The 16,217-nt window shown below is 45.0% G+C and overlaps 1 protein-coding gene across 1 annotated transcript in view; it reads left to right on the plus strand.

Annotated features, from left to right (window-relative positions):
* LOC138641583 (acid-sensing ion channel 1C-like) overlaps positions 1-13,567 on the plus strand; it is a 172,448-nt gene extending 158,881 nt beyond the window's left edge. Inside the window, exons 9-10 of the mRNA XM_069729071.1 lie at positions 7,894-7,962; positions 13,243-13,567. Coding sequence (XP_069585172.1) covers positions 7,894-7,962; positions 13,243-13,347 — 174 coding nt within the window. The 3' untranslated portion in view covers positions 13,348-13,567. The remainder of the gene's footprint in view (positions 1-7,893; positions 7,963-13,242) is intronic.
* Positions 13,568-16,217: the final 2,650 nt, after the last annotated feature.

Raw genomic sequence — 16,217 nt, forward strand, 5'->3', positions numbered from 1 at the left:
CAGGACATATACATACACATCTACAAAATGGGAGCTATAGAACTAAACAGCACATGTGAAAAAGACTTGGATATACTAATAGATCACAGACTGCACATGAGTCAACAGTGTGATGCAGCAGCAAGAAAGGCAAACACAGTTCTAGGATGTATTAAGAGAAGCACATAGTCTAGTTCACGTGAAGTAATTCTCCCCCTCTACTCCTCCTTGGTCAGGCCTAATCTGGAATACTGGGTCCAGTTCTGGGCACATTTTAAAAAAGACATTGAAAAACTAAGAGCAAGTTCAGAAAAGAGCAACCAGGATGTTGAGCGAACTGCAAAGTATGTCCCACGAGGAATGGTTAAAGGATCTGGGAATGTTTAGCTTGTAAAAAAGAAAGCTAAGAGAAGAAATATTAGCTGACTACAAATATCTGAAGGGCTGTCACAGTGGAGCGGGATCATCTTTATTCTCATCTGCATATAGAAACACGAGGAGCAATAGAATGAAACTGAAAGGCAGAAGATACAGATTAGATATTAGAAAAAACTTTTTGACTGTGAGGGTGATGTTGTGAATTCTGTGGCTGAGTTCACTTCTGTGGTCACAAGTGGTATTGCAGTCTCTGGGCTTCCTCCCTCAGGTGTTTTGGTGAGCTCGTTGGCTGCCTTGCTATTTAGCTCCACCTGAGTCTGTCTTCCTTGCTCCTTGTCAATGTTCCAGTGTTGGATCTGAGCTACTGCATCTTTCCTTGGGCCTGCTGCTCTGCTAGATAAGTGCTTCTAGTTTGTTTTCTGTTTTTTTTCTGTCCAGCTTGCTATTGTCTTTTGCTGGAAGCTCTGAGAAGCAGAGGGGTGCACCGCCGTGCTGTTAGTTCGGCACGGTGGGTCTTTTTGCCCCTTTGCGTGGTTTTCGTTTTAGGGTTTTTTGTAGACTGCATAGTTCTCTTTGCTATCCTCGCTCTGTCTAGAATATCGGGCCTCACTTTGCTGAATCTATTTCATTCCTACGTTTGTCTTTTCATCTTGCTAACAGTCATTATATGTGGGGGGCTGCCTATTCCTTTGGGGTATTTCTCTGAGGTAAGTCAGGCTTGTATTTCTATCTTCAGGCTAGTCAGCTCCTCAGGCAGTGCCGAGTTGCATAGGTAGTTGTTAGGCGCAATCCACTGCTGCTTATAGTTGTGTGAGGATAGATCAGGTACTGCAGTCTACAGAGATTCCACGTCTCAGAGCTCGTCCTATTGTTTTTGGTTATTGCCAGATCTCTGTATGTGCGCTGATTACTGCACGCTGTGTTGCCTGATTGCCAGCCATAACAGTACAAGGAGCCCCACCAATGATTCCCAATAGAGGGAAAAAAGAAATCCTGACATCATTTTTTTTTCTTAGCTCTGTCTTCAGTCTTTTTTTTCCCCTAGACATTAGAGTGCTTCAGGACACAACTGTGGACATGGATATTCAGGCTCTGTGCTCCTCAATGGATAATCTCGTTGTAAATGTACAAAAGATTCAAGATACTATTGATCAGAAATCGATGCTAGAACCAAGAATTCCGATTCCTGATTTGTTTTTTGGTGACAGAACTAAGTTCCTGAGCTTCAGAAATAATTGTAAGCTATTTTTGGCCTTGAAACCTCATTCTTCTGGTAATCCTATTCAACAGGTTTTGATTATTATTTCTTTTTTGCGCGGCGACCCACAGGACTGGGCGTTTTCTCTTGCACCAGGAGATTCTGCATTGAGTAATGTTGATGCATTTTTCCTGGCGCTCGGATTGCTTTACGATGAGCCTAATTCAGTGGATCAGGCTGAGAAAAATCTGCTGGCTTTATGCCAGGGTCAGGATGATGTAGAAGTATATTGTCAGAAATTTAGGAAATGGTCAGTACTCACTCTGTGGAATGAATCTGCACTAGCGGCTTTGTTCAGAAAGGGTCTCTCTGAAGCTCTTAAGGATGTAATGGTGGGATTTCCTATGCCTGCTGGTTTGAATGAGTCTATGTCCTTGGCCATTCAGATCGGTCGTCGCTTGCGCGAGCGTAAATCTGTGCACCATCTGGCGGTACTGCCTGAGAGTAAACCTGAGCCTATGCAGTGCGACAGGACTATGACTAAAGTAGAACGGCAAGAACACAGACGTCTGAACAGACTGTGTTTCTATTGTGGTGATTCTACTCATGCTATTTCTAATTGTCCTAAACGCACTAGGCGGTTCGATAGCTCTGCCGTTATTGGTACTGTACAGTCCAAATTCCTTTTGTCCATTACCTTAATGTGCTCTTTGTCATCGTATTCTGTCATGGCGTTTGTGGATTCAGGCGCTGCCCTGAATCTGATGGATTTGGATTATGCTAAACGTTGTGGATTTTTCTTGGAGCCTTTGCGGTGTCCTATTCCGTTGAGAGGAATTGATGCTACACCTTTGGCCAAGAATAAGCCTCAGTACTGGGCCCAGCTGACCATGTGCATGGCTCCTGCACATCAGGAAGTTATTCGCTTTCTGGTACTGCATAATTTGCATGATGTGGTCGTGTTGGGGTTGCCATGGCTACAAACCCATAATCCAGTATTGGATTGGAACTCTATGTCGGTAACCAGCTGGGGTTGTCAGGGAGTACATGGTGATGTTCCATTTTTGTCTATTTCGTCATCCATTCCTTCTGACATCCCAGAGTTCTTGTCGGACTTTCAGGATGTATTTGAAGAGTCCAAGTCTGATGCCCTACCTCCGCATAGGAATTGTGATTGTGCTATCGATTTGATTCCTGGTAGTAAATTCCCTAAGGGTCGTTTATTTAATTTGTCCATACCTGAACACACCGCTATGCGCAGTTATGTGAAGGAGTCCCTGGAGAAGGGACATATTCGCCCATCGTCGTCACCATTGGGAGCAGGGTTCTTTTTTGTAGCCAAGAAGGATGGTTCGCTAAGACCGTGTATTGATTACCGCCTTCTTAATAAGATCACTGTTAAGTTTCAGTATCCCTTGCCATTGATTTCTGACTTGTTTGCTCGGATTAAGGGGGCTAGTTGGTTTACTAAGATTGATCTTCGTGGTGCGTATAATCTGGTGAGAATCAGGCAGGGAGATGAATGGAAAACGGCATTTAATACGCCCGAGGGTCATTTTGAGTATCTGGTGATGCCGTTCGGACTTGCCAATGCTCCATCTGTTTTTCAGTCTTTTATGCATGACATTTTCCGTGAGTATCTGGATAAATTCTTGATTGTTTACTTGGATGACATTTTGATCTTCTCAGATGATTGGGAGTCTCATGTGAAGCAAGTCAGAATGGTTTTCCAGGTACTGCGTGCTAATTCCTTGTTCGTGAAGGGATCAAAGTGTCTCTTCGGTGTGCAGAAAGTTTCATTTTTGGGGTTCATCTTTTCCCCTTCTACTATCGAGATGGATCCGGTTAAGGTTCAGGCCATCCAGGATTGGACTCAGCCGACATCTCTAAAAAGTCTGCAGAAATTCCTGGGCTTTGCTAATTTTTATCGTCGCTTCATCTGTAATTTTTCTAGCATTGCCAGACCATTGACCGATTTGACCAAGAAGGGTGCTGATTTGGTTAATTGGTCTTCTGCTGCCGTGGAGGCTTTTCAGGAGTTGAAGCGTCGTTTTTGCTGTGCCCCTGTGTTGTGTCAACCTGATGTTTCTCTTCCGTTCCAGGTCGAGGTTGATGCTTCTGAGATTGGTGCAGGGGCGGTTTTGTCACAGAGAGGTTCTGGTTGCTCAGTGTTCAAACCATGTGCTTTCTTTTCCAGGAAATTTTCTGCTGCTGAGCGTAATTATGATGTGGGCAACCGAGAGTTGCTGGCCATGAAGTGGGCATTCGAGGAGTGGCGTCATTGGCTTGAGGGTGCTAAGCATCGCGTGGTGGTATTGACTGATCATAAGAACTTGACTTATCTCGAGTCTGCCAAGCGCTTGAATCCTAGACAGGCCCGTTGGTCGTTATTTTTTGCTCGTTTTGATTTTGTGATTTCATACCTTCCGGGCTCTAAAAATGTGAAGGCGGATGCTCTGTCTAGGAGTTTTGTGCCCGACTCTCCGGGGTTATCTGAGCCGGCGAGTATCCTCAAGGAAGGAGTCATTGTGTCTGCCATCTCCCCTGATTTGCGGAGAGTGTTGCAGAAATTTCAGGCTAATAAACCTGATCGTTGTCCGGCCGAGAAACTGTTCGTCCCTGATAGGTGGACTAGTAAAGTTATCTCTGAACTTCATTGTTCGGTGCTGGCCGGTCATCCAGGAATCTTTGGTACCAGGGAGTTGGTTGCTAGATCCTTCTGGTGGCCATCTCTGTCACGGGATGTGCGTGCTTTTGTGCAGTCCTGTGGAATTTGTGCTAGGGCTAAGCCCTGCTGTTCACGTGCCAGTGGGTTGCTTTTGCCCTTGCCGGTCCCGAAGAGGCCTTGGACACATATTTCGATGGATTTCATTTCTGACCTTCCCGTTTCTCAAAAGATGTCGGTCATTTGGGTGGTCTGTGATCGCTTTTCTAAAATGGTCCATCTGGTGCCCTTGGTTAAATTGCCTTCCTCCTCTGATTTGGTGCCTTTGTTCTTCCAGCATGTGGTTCGTTTACATGGCATTCCTGAGAATATTGTTTCTGACAGAGGTTCCCAGTTTGTCTCGAGGTTCTGGCGAGCCTTTTGTGGTAGGATGGGCATTGACCTATCTTTCTCCTCGGCCTTCCATCCTCAGACTAATGGCCAGACCGAACGAACCAATCAGACCTTGGAAACATATCTGAGATGTTTTGTTTCCGCTGACCAGGATGATTGGGTGTCATTTTTGCCGTTGGCTGAGTTCGCCCTTAATAATCGGGCCAGCTCGGCTACCTTGGTCTCTCCATTTTTCTGCAATTCTGGGTTCCATCCTCGTTTCTCTTCAGGACAGGTTGAGTCTTCGGACTGTCCTGGTGTGGATTCTGTGGTGGACAGGTTGCAGCAGATCTGGACTCAGGTAGTGGACAATTTGACCTTGTCCCAGGAGAAGGCTCAGCTTTTCGCTAATCGCAGACGCCGTGTGGGACCCCGACTTCGTGTTGGGGATTTGGTTTGGTTATCTTCTCGTCATATTCCTATGAAGGTTTCCTCTCCTAAATTTAAACCTCGTTTTATTGGTCCGTATAGGATTTCTGAGATTCTCAATCCGGTGTCTTTTCGTCTGACCCTCCCAGACTCCTTTTCCATACATAATGTATTCCATAGGTCGTTGTTGAGGAGATACGTGGCACCTATGGTTCCATCTGTGGAGCCTCCTGCCCCTGTTTTGGTGGAGGGGGAATTGGAGTATATTGTGGAGAAGATTTTGGATTCTCGTGTCTCTAGACGGAAACTCCAGTATCTGGTCAAATGGAAGGGTTATGCTCAGGAAGATAATTCCTGGGTTTTTGCCTCTGATGTCCATGCCCCAGATCTTGTTCGTGCCTTTCATGTGGCTCATCCTGGTCGGCCTGGGGGTTCTGGTGAGGGTTCGGTGACCCCTCCTCAAGGGGGGGGTACTGTTGTGAATTCTGTGGCTGAGTTCACTTCTGTGGTCACAAGTGGTATTGCAGTCTCTGGGCTTCCTCCCTCAGGTGTTTTGGTGAGCTCGTTGGCTGCCTTGCTATTTAGCTCCACCTGAGTCTGTCTTCCTTGCTCCTTGTCAATGTTCCAGTGTTGGATCTGAGCTACTGCATCTTTCCTTGGGCCTGCTGCTCTGCTAGATAAGTGCTTCTAGTTTGTTTTCTGTTTTTTTTCTGTCCAGCTTGCTATTGTCTTTTGCTGGAAGCTCTGAGAAGCAGAGGGGTGCACCGCCGTGCTGTTAGTTCGGCACGGTGGGTCTTTTTGCCCCTTTGCGTGGTTTTCATTTTAGGGTTTTTTGTAGACTGCATAGTTCTCTTTGCTATCCTCGCTCTGTCTAGAATATCGGGCCTCACTTTGCTGAATCTATTTCATTCCTACGTTTGTCTTTTCATCTTGCTAACAGTCATTATATGTGGGGGGCTGCCTATTCCTTTGGGGTTTTTCTCTGAGGTAAGTCAGGCTTGTATTTCTATCTTCAGGCTAGTCAGCTCCTCAGGCAGTGCCGAGTTGCATAGGTAGTTGTTAGGCGCAATCCACTGCTGCTTATAGTTGTGTGAGGATAGATCAGGTACTGCAGTCTACAGAGATTCCACGTCTCAGAGCTCGTCCTATTGTTTTTGGTTATTGCCAGATCTCTGTATGTGCGCTGATTACTGCACGCTGTGTTGCCTGATTGCCAGCCATAACAGGGTGATCAATGAGTAGAACAGGAGGCCATGAGAGGTGGTGAGTTCTCCTTCAATGGAAGTCTTCAAACAGAGGCTGGACATATCTGTCTGAGATGGTTTAGTGAATCCTGCATTGAGCAGGGGATTGGACACGAGGACCCTGGAGGTGCCTTCCAACACTAACATTCTAGGATTCTGTGATTTTATTAATTGCACCTGTTTGATCTTGTTATCTGTATAAAAGACACCTGTAGACCCAGTCAATCACACTCCAACCTCTCCACCATCGTCAAGACCAAAGAGCTGTCTAAGGACACCAGGGACAAAATGGCAGCATGCACAAGGCTGGGATGAGCTGCAGGACTATAGGCAGGCAGCTAAGTGAAAAGCAAAAACTGTTGGCACAATTATTAGAAAATGGAAAAAGCACAAGGTGACTGTCAATCTTCCTCAGTCTGGATCCCCATGCAAGATCTCGCCTTGTGGGGTAAGGAAAATTCTGAGACAGGTCAGGAATCAGCTCACAATTACACGGGAGGACCTGGTCAATGACCTGAAGGGAGTTGGGACCACAGTCTCAAATGTTACTGTTAGTAACACACTATACCGTCATAGATTAAAATCCTGCAGGGAACACAAGGTCCCCTGCTCACACCAGCACATGTCCAGGTCCGTTTGAAGTTCACCAGTGACCATTTAGATGACGCAGAGGAGGCATGGTAGAAGGCAATGTGATCAGATGAGAACAAAATAGAACTTTGTGGTATCAACTCCACTCGCCGTGCTTGAAGGAAGAAGGATCTGTACAACCCCAAGAACACCATCCCAACTGTGAAGCATGGTGGGGGAAACATCATACTTTGGGGGTACTTTTCTGTACTGTATTGAAGAGAGGATAGATGGGGTCATGTGTCGAGATTTTGGCCAACAATCTCCTTCCCTCAGTAAGAGCATTGAATATGGGTCATGACTGGGTCTTCCAGCATGACAAGGACCCAAAACACACAGTGAGGGCAACTACAGAGTGCCTCCGTAAGAAGCATTTCAAGGTCCTGGAGTGGCCTAGCCAGTCTCCAGGCCTTAACCTAATAGAAAATCTTTGGAGGAGCTGAAACTCAATGTTGCCCCACGAAACCTGAAAGATCTGGAGAAGATCTGTATGGCGGAGGGGGCCAAAATCCCTGCTGCAGTGTGTGCAAACCTGGTCTAGAATTACAGGCAACGTCTGATCTCTGTAATTGCAAACAAAGGTTTCTGTATAAATATTAAGCTCTGCTTTTCTATTGTATCAAATACTTATTTTAAGCAATAAAATGCTAATTATGTAAAAATCCTACAATGTGATTTTCTGGATTTTATTTTTAGATTCTGTCTCTCACAGGTGATGTGCTCCTACTATTTAAAATTACAGATCTCTCCATTATTTATAGGACGGAACTGTGCAAAATCAGCAAGTACTTATTTTCCCCACTGTGTGCCCCTGTTCTCGTGCTTTGTTTCCCTCTACCCATGCATTATCTCTGTCTTCGCCTGTCATATGCCGCACTCATTGTATCTTATATCCCTCTCTCAGTCTCATATTTCACTCTTCACGTGCCTTGTAACCCTCTTTCCCTGCCTAATATCCATATCCCTATGTCTTGTATCACTTTTCCCGTGTCTTGCAGGTTTTCCGGGACAAAGTTTTCAGCTACTTAAAGAAAAGAAGAAATGCACAGAGCAAAGAAAGTGAACTGGTAAAAACTGGGAATTCTCATTGAGCTAGAGCACCCCCTAACTGTCAAATATGTGAAAACCTTGCCTTATTGCATGTGACCCATATACACAACGCATCATTTCAGACATCAATCATCCAATCATCAATTCGCCTCATCTAGAGTTCATGTGTGGAGTCACCGGTCTTCAAAAAAATATTCGCAAAGGGGCAGTGTTGGTGCAAAGCTCCTTATAGGGCTGAGCATACTCCAGAACTGATCTTTGCCAAAATATTGCAAAAAAACACTCAACTAAGAGACACCACAGTCAGTCATTACTGTAAGACAATAAACTCAGTCATTCAGGAAAATTTCTAGAAACTTGAAGGTATCCTCAAGGGCAGCTATGAAATCTGTCAATTGCTGTGATGACATAAATCAAAAAATCACTGCACACTCAGACTTGATATGATGCAAAAAGTTTGAGTGTGTGGTAATTTTTTGATATATGACTTTTCGGGCCTCCCGGTCTGTCTTACCAGCACCTCGAATTATTTTGATCCGAGTGCATACCATTATTCTCCTTAATTGCTGTGACGAAACTGGCTCTCATGAGGACCGCCCCACTAAAGGAACACCAAAAATTATTTCTGCTGCAGAGGATAAGTTGGTCAGAGTTTCTAGCCTCAGAAACAGAAAATTGACAGCACCTTAGATTGTGCCCTCATGAATGATGCCCAGACATCAAGTAGCAGACACATCTCAATATCAATTGGCCAGAGGAGACTGGGAGGAGCGGCCTTTATGGTTCAATTGCTGCAAAGGAGCTGCTAATGAGGACTGCCAACAAGAAGACCTTTGTATGGACCGAATAACACAAGAACCAGACAGGAATGAAAACAGCGACATGGCCTCCACAATCACCCAACCCAATCAGATGGTTCAGCGAATCAGCAGTAGATGGACGAAGAGAGAAGGCAAAGCAGCTGACAAGTCTACAATAGAGTTGTAAAGTTTTCACCACAGTAGAACTGGAGTACCAGGAGGAATATAAGGTGTGAGACATATTTGGGTTTGTTTCACACGTGTTTATTATTTGTTTCAATGTGTTCCATCCTAGTTTTTTTTTACTTCAGTTTGAATTTACAATGCGCACATTCCAACCAAAAGGACAATCCTTGCACAAAGATGTGTTCAAATTTTTGACGTACACGGTTGGGGGGAAACAAACCACGTAATAACTAGTTCACGTTTCTCTGACGGATGAGTCTGGGTTTGTTGAACCCCTAGAGAACATTACCCGCCTTACTGCATAGTACAGTTTGTTGAAGGAGGACAATGCTATGGGCTTGTTCTTTATGAGGGTTGCCTCTGCACCTTAGTTCCAGTAAATGGAAATCTTAACTCTTCAGCAGAAGACATTGTGGACAATTGTTGCTTCAGCTTTGTGGAAACAGTTTGCTTGATCCATTTTCTGTTCTCCATGACTGTGCCCTATACACAAGTTCCATAAAGTTATGGTTGAGGAAATTTGGTGGAAGAACTTAAGACTGGGCCTTAAACCTTTCCAACAGCTTTAGAATGACTTAGAACATAGATAGTGATCCCTGCCCTCTCTTCCAACTTCAGTGTCTAACCTTACAAATGCTCTTCTGCATGAAGAGACAAATATTCACACAAGCATCTATGAAATTTTGTAGAAATCCTTCCCATAAAATCAGGGGCTTTTATATCTGCAAAGGGGCCAACTCCATAGGAATGTCTATGAATGAAAAATGAGGAATTAAAAAAAAAAATCACCAGAACCACCATCAGTTATGTTACGGACTGGGTGCTGGAACCACTGTACCGTGATCCGAGGAGAGCCTGGAAGGGAGCGACTAGGTGCCTCACCAAGTCCAACCTTGCATGCACGGCGGCTGACGATAACGTGATCTAAGAAAAGACGAGAGAGAGGCGAGACCTGGTACTACACCAGGACTAACCTCTGGTCGATGGCAGCTGACCTCCAAGGGACAGAAGGCAGAAACGGCTGGCACAGCTGATATACAGGCAGGAAGGTGGAGGTGCTTAAATAATAAGTGTCTCCCAGCTATTAGCTGGGGACACTTTAGGATGGTTCGCACTGGCCCTTTAAAATTTTGTGACCTCCTGCGACCTAATAACAGAGCTCGGGGGTCTGCGAGCAGTGTGCATACCCCAGGCAGGAGCAGCAGGAGGCAGAGGACTGAGCACGGGGTTGCGACGGTTAGTGAGTAAGCTTTGCCAGGGGAGGGAGGCAGAGTGCAGAGACGCCGGCATTGCAGGCTCATGAATATGTCACCAGAAAAACATCAATATATGTAGTTGTTCTGGAAATTACTTTTTCAATGCAGAATTGAGATCGGACGCCATGTCACGTTTGGAGAGCCCCTAATGTCCTGCAGACTGTGAGCCCTCGCGGGCAGGGTCCTCCCTCCTTATGTACCTGTGTGCCTGGTTTTTTGCTCATGTTTCTTGTATTTGTCTATACTTGCCCCCTTTTGACATGTAAAGCGCCATAGAATAAATGGTACTATAAAAATGTATAATAATAATAATAATAAATAATAATAATAAGCCTAAAGGTTGGAAACCCCCCACAAATGACACCATTTTGGAAACTAGATACCCCAAGGAACTTATCTAGATATGTTGTGAGAGCTTTAAACCCCCAAGTGTTTCACTAAAGGGGTCTCTGCTACCCCCGGCAGCTGAGACCCCGGAGAAAATCCGACTCTGGGGGGTGCTATATACTTTTTCCACAGCGCCGTTAATTAAGTGGTTTAAGTACCCTTAACTACCGCTGTTAAAAGGCATGTCGGTGGTCATTAAGGGGTTAAAATTACCTTCCAACAACAAAACACAACTCAAGTGTCCATGGAAGAAAAGACTATGGATTGATATCAGCTCATGGTTATGGAGTTCCTGTCGGATCCTGGTACTGGCGGCGACTCAGAGAGGAGCGGCCTATTCTGCCGCATGGTTAACCTACTTGGGTAAGAGTCAATTAATCAACAATCTGATAAGCAGAAAAAGACTCAAACGATCAAAAATAATAATTCTTTATTATAAAATAGAGTAAAACTAATACAATGAAAGAGTTAGAAATATGGAGAAGTGACCAAAAGAGGAATGTAGACCCCAAGACAAGATGCACAATCATGTGAGTATGGTCATCCTACAATGTCCGACCTACTAACCCAACAATCCGCTGAGTCTCCTTTATCGGCCATACTAGACATGATAACGCCCAATTTGTCAGGATAAATCCTAACATACACCGCAGTATACAGAATTAAATCCTAAGTACAAAGTAGTAATACCCAAGATTAGGACAGAAGGTGTTGGGGGTCAAGTTCCCGCCTCTGTACAGGGGGAATCTCGGGCCATCTCTGCTGCGGTCTCCCATTCTCCTGCCGCAGTGGAGCCTGCTCAGCGGAGACGTCAGTCCCAGCGTCTCGCTCAGTCTGACTCTGTACAAAGGGTTACTGCTGCTTTTCCTGCTTCTGCCATTGAAGTCAGTGTTGGGCAGCGGCGAGCAGACGCTTCTAGGACTAAGTCCTGCTTTTCCCGTTCTGAGCATGCCCAGAGTAAGATCTCTCAGTGGAGATCGAGGGTCACATGTTCAGATACTGCAGCTAAAGCCATTAGTCCTTCTAGGAAGGTCCTGTAGGTGCTCAGACTCTGTTTCAGCCTCTCATTGGTCCTTCTTGGAAGGTCCTGTACTTGCTGTAGCTATTTAAGGCTCGCATGGCCATGCGCTAGTATTTAATCAGTTACGTGCATGCGCCAGTGTGGTCACATTTATGTGTGTTCAGGGATTCAGCTGAAATAAGCCCCTAGAATGCCGGCACCTCCGGCGAGGAGATTATGTGCATGGAGATTGTGTGCTGAAATAAGCCCCTAGAATACCGGCTCCTCCGGTGAGGAGATTGTATGTTTGTTTTGCCACACACTGCCTTCAGCTCGGCAGTTGCTGGATACTCCTGTGAAGTCAACAGGGTTCCGCATTTCTTAGTTGCCAAGGTCTCAGCTGCTGACTCGGGGCGTCCTCTGATGTGGGCTTAAAAGCCACCGAGGGTCAGAGTGAGATCTGGCACAGCGTCTCTGAAGTAACAGAGTGCGTTTCTACCGCCATATAGGTCCGCCATTTGCCAGCAGCAGGTCCTCTCCTGCACGGTGGACCCCGGGCTGTGAACGCACAAATAACATCTCTCAAATTAACTCGGTGCGTACCGCCAGCCCTAACAGAAGGTCATCATTACGTCTCGATGAGCCGAGAACGAATGATTCTACAGAGGAACATATGGTAAAATGGATGTGCAGAGACCACTTTTTATGTTCATCACAAGGAGTCTCTTTCTCTGTATTTTTGTCCTGGAACACCCCAGGGCCCAGAAGCTTCAGGTTACACCTTGGCTTGTCAAGGTTCTGATGAGACAGTGGGATCGGGCGTTAGGACTTTACACTTGGAGACGCTTCTCTGTATAGGATTTTTGTTCTTAGCCACTTCGCAGGACACCATTATTCTACTTTGCAGAGACATTGTCCTGGGCCCAGAATCTTCAGGTTACACCTAGGCTTGTCATGGTTTTAGGATTGATGAGACTGTGGGACCGGGCGTTAGGACTTTACTCTTGGAGACACCTCTCAGAGACGCTTCTCTGTAGAGGATTTTTGTCCTCAGCCATCCAACAGGACCTCAATGTTCTACTTGGCACAGAGATTACCGAAAAAAGTTTCAGGTTATATCTCAGCTTGTTAAGGTTCAATGACTGATAATACGGTGGATCGAGCATTAGGACTTTAGACTGACACTTCTCAGAGTTCATTGGTGATATAATCTCTGTGATAACGAAATATGGGTGGTATGTACAATCTCTTCATCAATCCTGGACCATGTCACGTCATAGTGCAGGACACATAAAAGACTATGCTCAAAAATTCAGTCCACCAAAAACTTACCAAACATCTGTGTTCACAACACACAAGGGTGACATGCTAATTCTACCAACACAAACCACCTCCATCTGGTGTCCATCATTCATCCTTTTATGCCCCCACCTGAGTCCAAGAAAGCACACAGAGATAATGGGCTCATTGACCAGCCCAGATCTGGCCGCAAGAACTATTCGTCAGATCACCGCAGAAGCCATGGAGATACTTTCATCATAATGGAGATAGAGAGGGACAGTAAAGCCCCGCCATGTATGCTCCGTCCATTGTCTATGGTCCTCTGTGTCACTCCAAGTCCACGTTCCTTCTATTGTCAGTGCTAATCCCCCTGTCTCTTCTGCACAGGACTCATGGCCGTCTCTGCGGAGCACACCATACTGCCCGAAATGTTCACCGCACCAAATACCTCGTCACCAGGCTGTGGGATCCATTCGAGAGTTCGCTTGCTGACCGCTCCGACTGCTGTGTCCTCCGATTATCTACAGACGGAACCATGAAGCAAGAAAACCTGAACCAGAACATTAACCCGAACTGAAGATGTGTACAACGAAGAAATGCAAAAATCTGCTAAATCCCTGAACTGTATCTAATCCTATCTTATATCTACACTGTATCTATACTACTTACTGCAACACTGTATCTCAGCATAAAGTATCCAACAATCTTACAAGTGCTTCTGTATCTAACTATATACCGTACATCACTAGTGAGAGGTCACAATAGAGATCAGTACTACACCCAGATCACCAGGATATAGAGCGGAGATATCACTGTATATACATCACTGGTGAAAGGTCACTATAGTGATCAGTACTACACCCAGATCACCAGGATATAGAGTGGTGATATCACTGTATATACATCACTGGTGAGAGGTCACTATAGTGATCAGTACTACACCCAGATCACCAGGATATAGAGCGGTGATATCACTGTATATACATCACTGGTGAGAGGTCACTATAGTGATCAGTACTACACCCAGATCACCAGGATATAGAGCGGAGATATCACTGTATATACATCACTGGTGAAAGGTCACTATAGTGATCAGTACTACACCGAGATCACGCAGGATATAGAGTGGTGATATCACTGTATATACATCACTGGTGAGAGGTCACTATAGTGATCAGTACTACACCGAGATCACCAGGATATAGAGCGGTGATATCACTGTATATACATCACTGGTGAGAGGTCACTATAGTGATCAGTACTACACCCAGATCACCAGGATATAGAGCGGTGATATCACTGTATATACATCACTGGTGAGAGGTCACTATAGTGATCAGTACTACACCGAGATCACCAGGATATAGAGCGGTGATATCACTGTATATACATCACTGGTGAGAGGTGACTATAGTGATCAGTACTACACCCAGATCACCAGGATATAGAGCGGTGATATCACTGTATATACATCACTGGTGAGAGGTCAGTATAGTGATCAGTACTACACCCAGATCACCAGGATATAGAGCGGAGATATCACTGTATATACATCACTGGTGAAAGGTCACTAAAGTGATCAGTACTACACCCAGATCACCAGGATATAGAGCGGTGATATCACTGTATATACATCACTGGTGAAAGGTCACTATAGTGATCAGTACTACACCGAGATCACCAGGATATAGAGTGGTGATATCACTGTATATACATCACTGGTGAGAGGTCACTATAGTGATCAGTACTACACCCAGATCACCAGGATATAGAGTGGTGATATCACTGTATATACATCACTGGTGAGAGGTCACTATAGTGATCAGTACTACACCCAGATCACCAGGATATAGAGTGGTGATATCACTGTATATACATCACTGGTGAGAGGTCACTATAGTGATCAGTACTACACCGAGATCACCAGGATATAGAGCGGTGATATCACTGTATATACATCACTGGTGAGAGGTCACTATAGTGATCAGTACTACACCCAGATCACCAGGATATAGAGCGGTGATATCACTGTATATACATCACTGGTGAGAGGTCACTATAGTGATCAGTACTACACCGAGATCACCAGGATATAGAGCGGTGATATCACTGTATATACATCACTGGTGAGAGGTGACTATAGTGATCAGTACTACACCCAGATCACCAGGATATAGAGCGGTGATATCACTGTATATACATCACTGGTGAGAGGTCAGTATAGTGATCAGTACTACACCCAGATCACCAGGATATAGAGCGGAGATATCACTATATACATCACTGGTGAAAGGTCACTAAAGTGATCAGTACTACACCGAGATCACCAGGATATAGAGCGGTGATGTCACTGTATATACATCACTGGTGAGAGATCAGTATAGTGATCAGTACTACACCCAGATCACCAGGATATAGAGCGGTGATATCACTGTATATACATCACTGGTGAGAGGTGACTATAGTGATCAGTACTACACCCAGATCACCAGGATATAGAGCGGTGATGTCACTGTATATACATCACTGGTGAGAGGTCACTATAGTGATCAGTACTACACCGAGATCACCAGGATATAGAGCGGTGATATCACTGTATATACATCACTGGTGAGAGGTCACTATAGTGATCAGTACTACACCCAGATCACCAGGATATAGAGCGGTGATATCACTGTATATACATCACTGGTGAAAGGTCACTAAAGTGATCAGTACTACACCGAGATCACCAGGATATAGAGCGGTGATGTCACTGTATATACATCACTGGTGAGAGATCAGTATAGTGATCAGTACTACACCCAGATCACCAGGATATAGAGTGGTGATATCACTGTATATACATCACTGGTGAGAGGTCACTATAGTGATCAGTACTACACCGAGATCACCAGGATATAGAGCGGTGATATCACTGTATATACATCACTGGTGAGAGGTGACTATAGTGATCAGTACTACACCCAGATCACCAGGATATAGAGCGGTGATATCACTGTATATACATCACTGGTGAGAGGTCAGTATAGTGATCAGTACTACACCCAGATCACCAGGATATAGAGCGGAGATATCACTGTATATACATCACTGGTGAGAGGTCAGTATAGTGATCAGTACTACACCCAGATCACCAGGATATAGAGCGGTGATATCACTGTATATACATCACTGGTGAGAGGTCACTATAGTGATCAGTACTACACCCAGATCACCAGGATATAGAGCGGTGATATCACTGTATATACATCACTGGTGAGAGGTCACTATAGTGATCAGTACTACACCGAGATCACCAGGATATAGAGCGGTGATATCACTGTATATACATCACTGGTGAGAGGTGACTATAGTGATCA

The sequence above is a fragment of the Ranitomeya imitator genome, chromosome 6, assembly GCF_032444005.1.
Source record: "Ranitomeya imitator isolate aRanImi1 chromosome 6, aRanImi1.pri, whole genome shotgun sequence".
Lineage (NCBI taxonomy): Eukaryota > Metazoa > Chordata > Amphibia > Anura > Dendrobatidae > Ranitomeya > Ranitomeya imitator.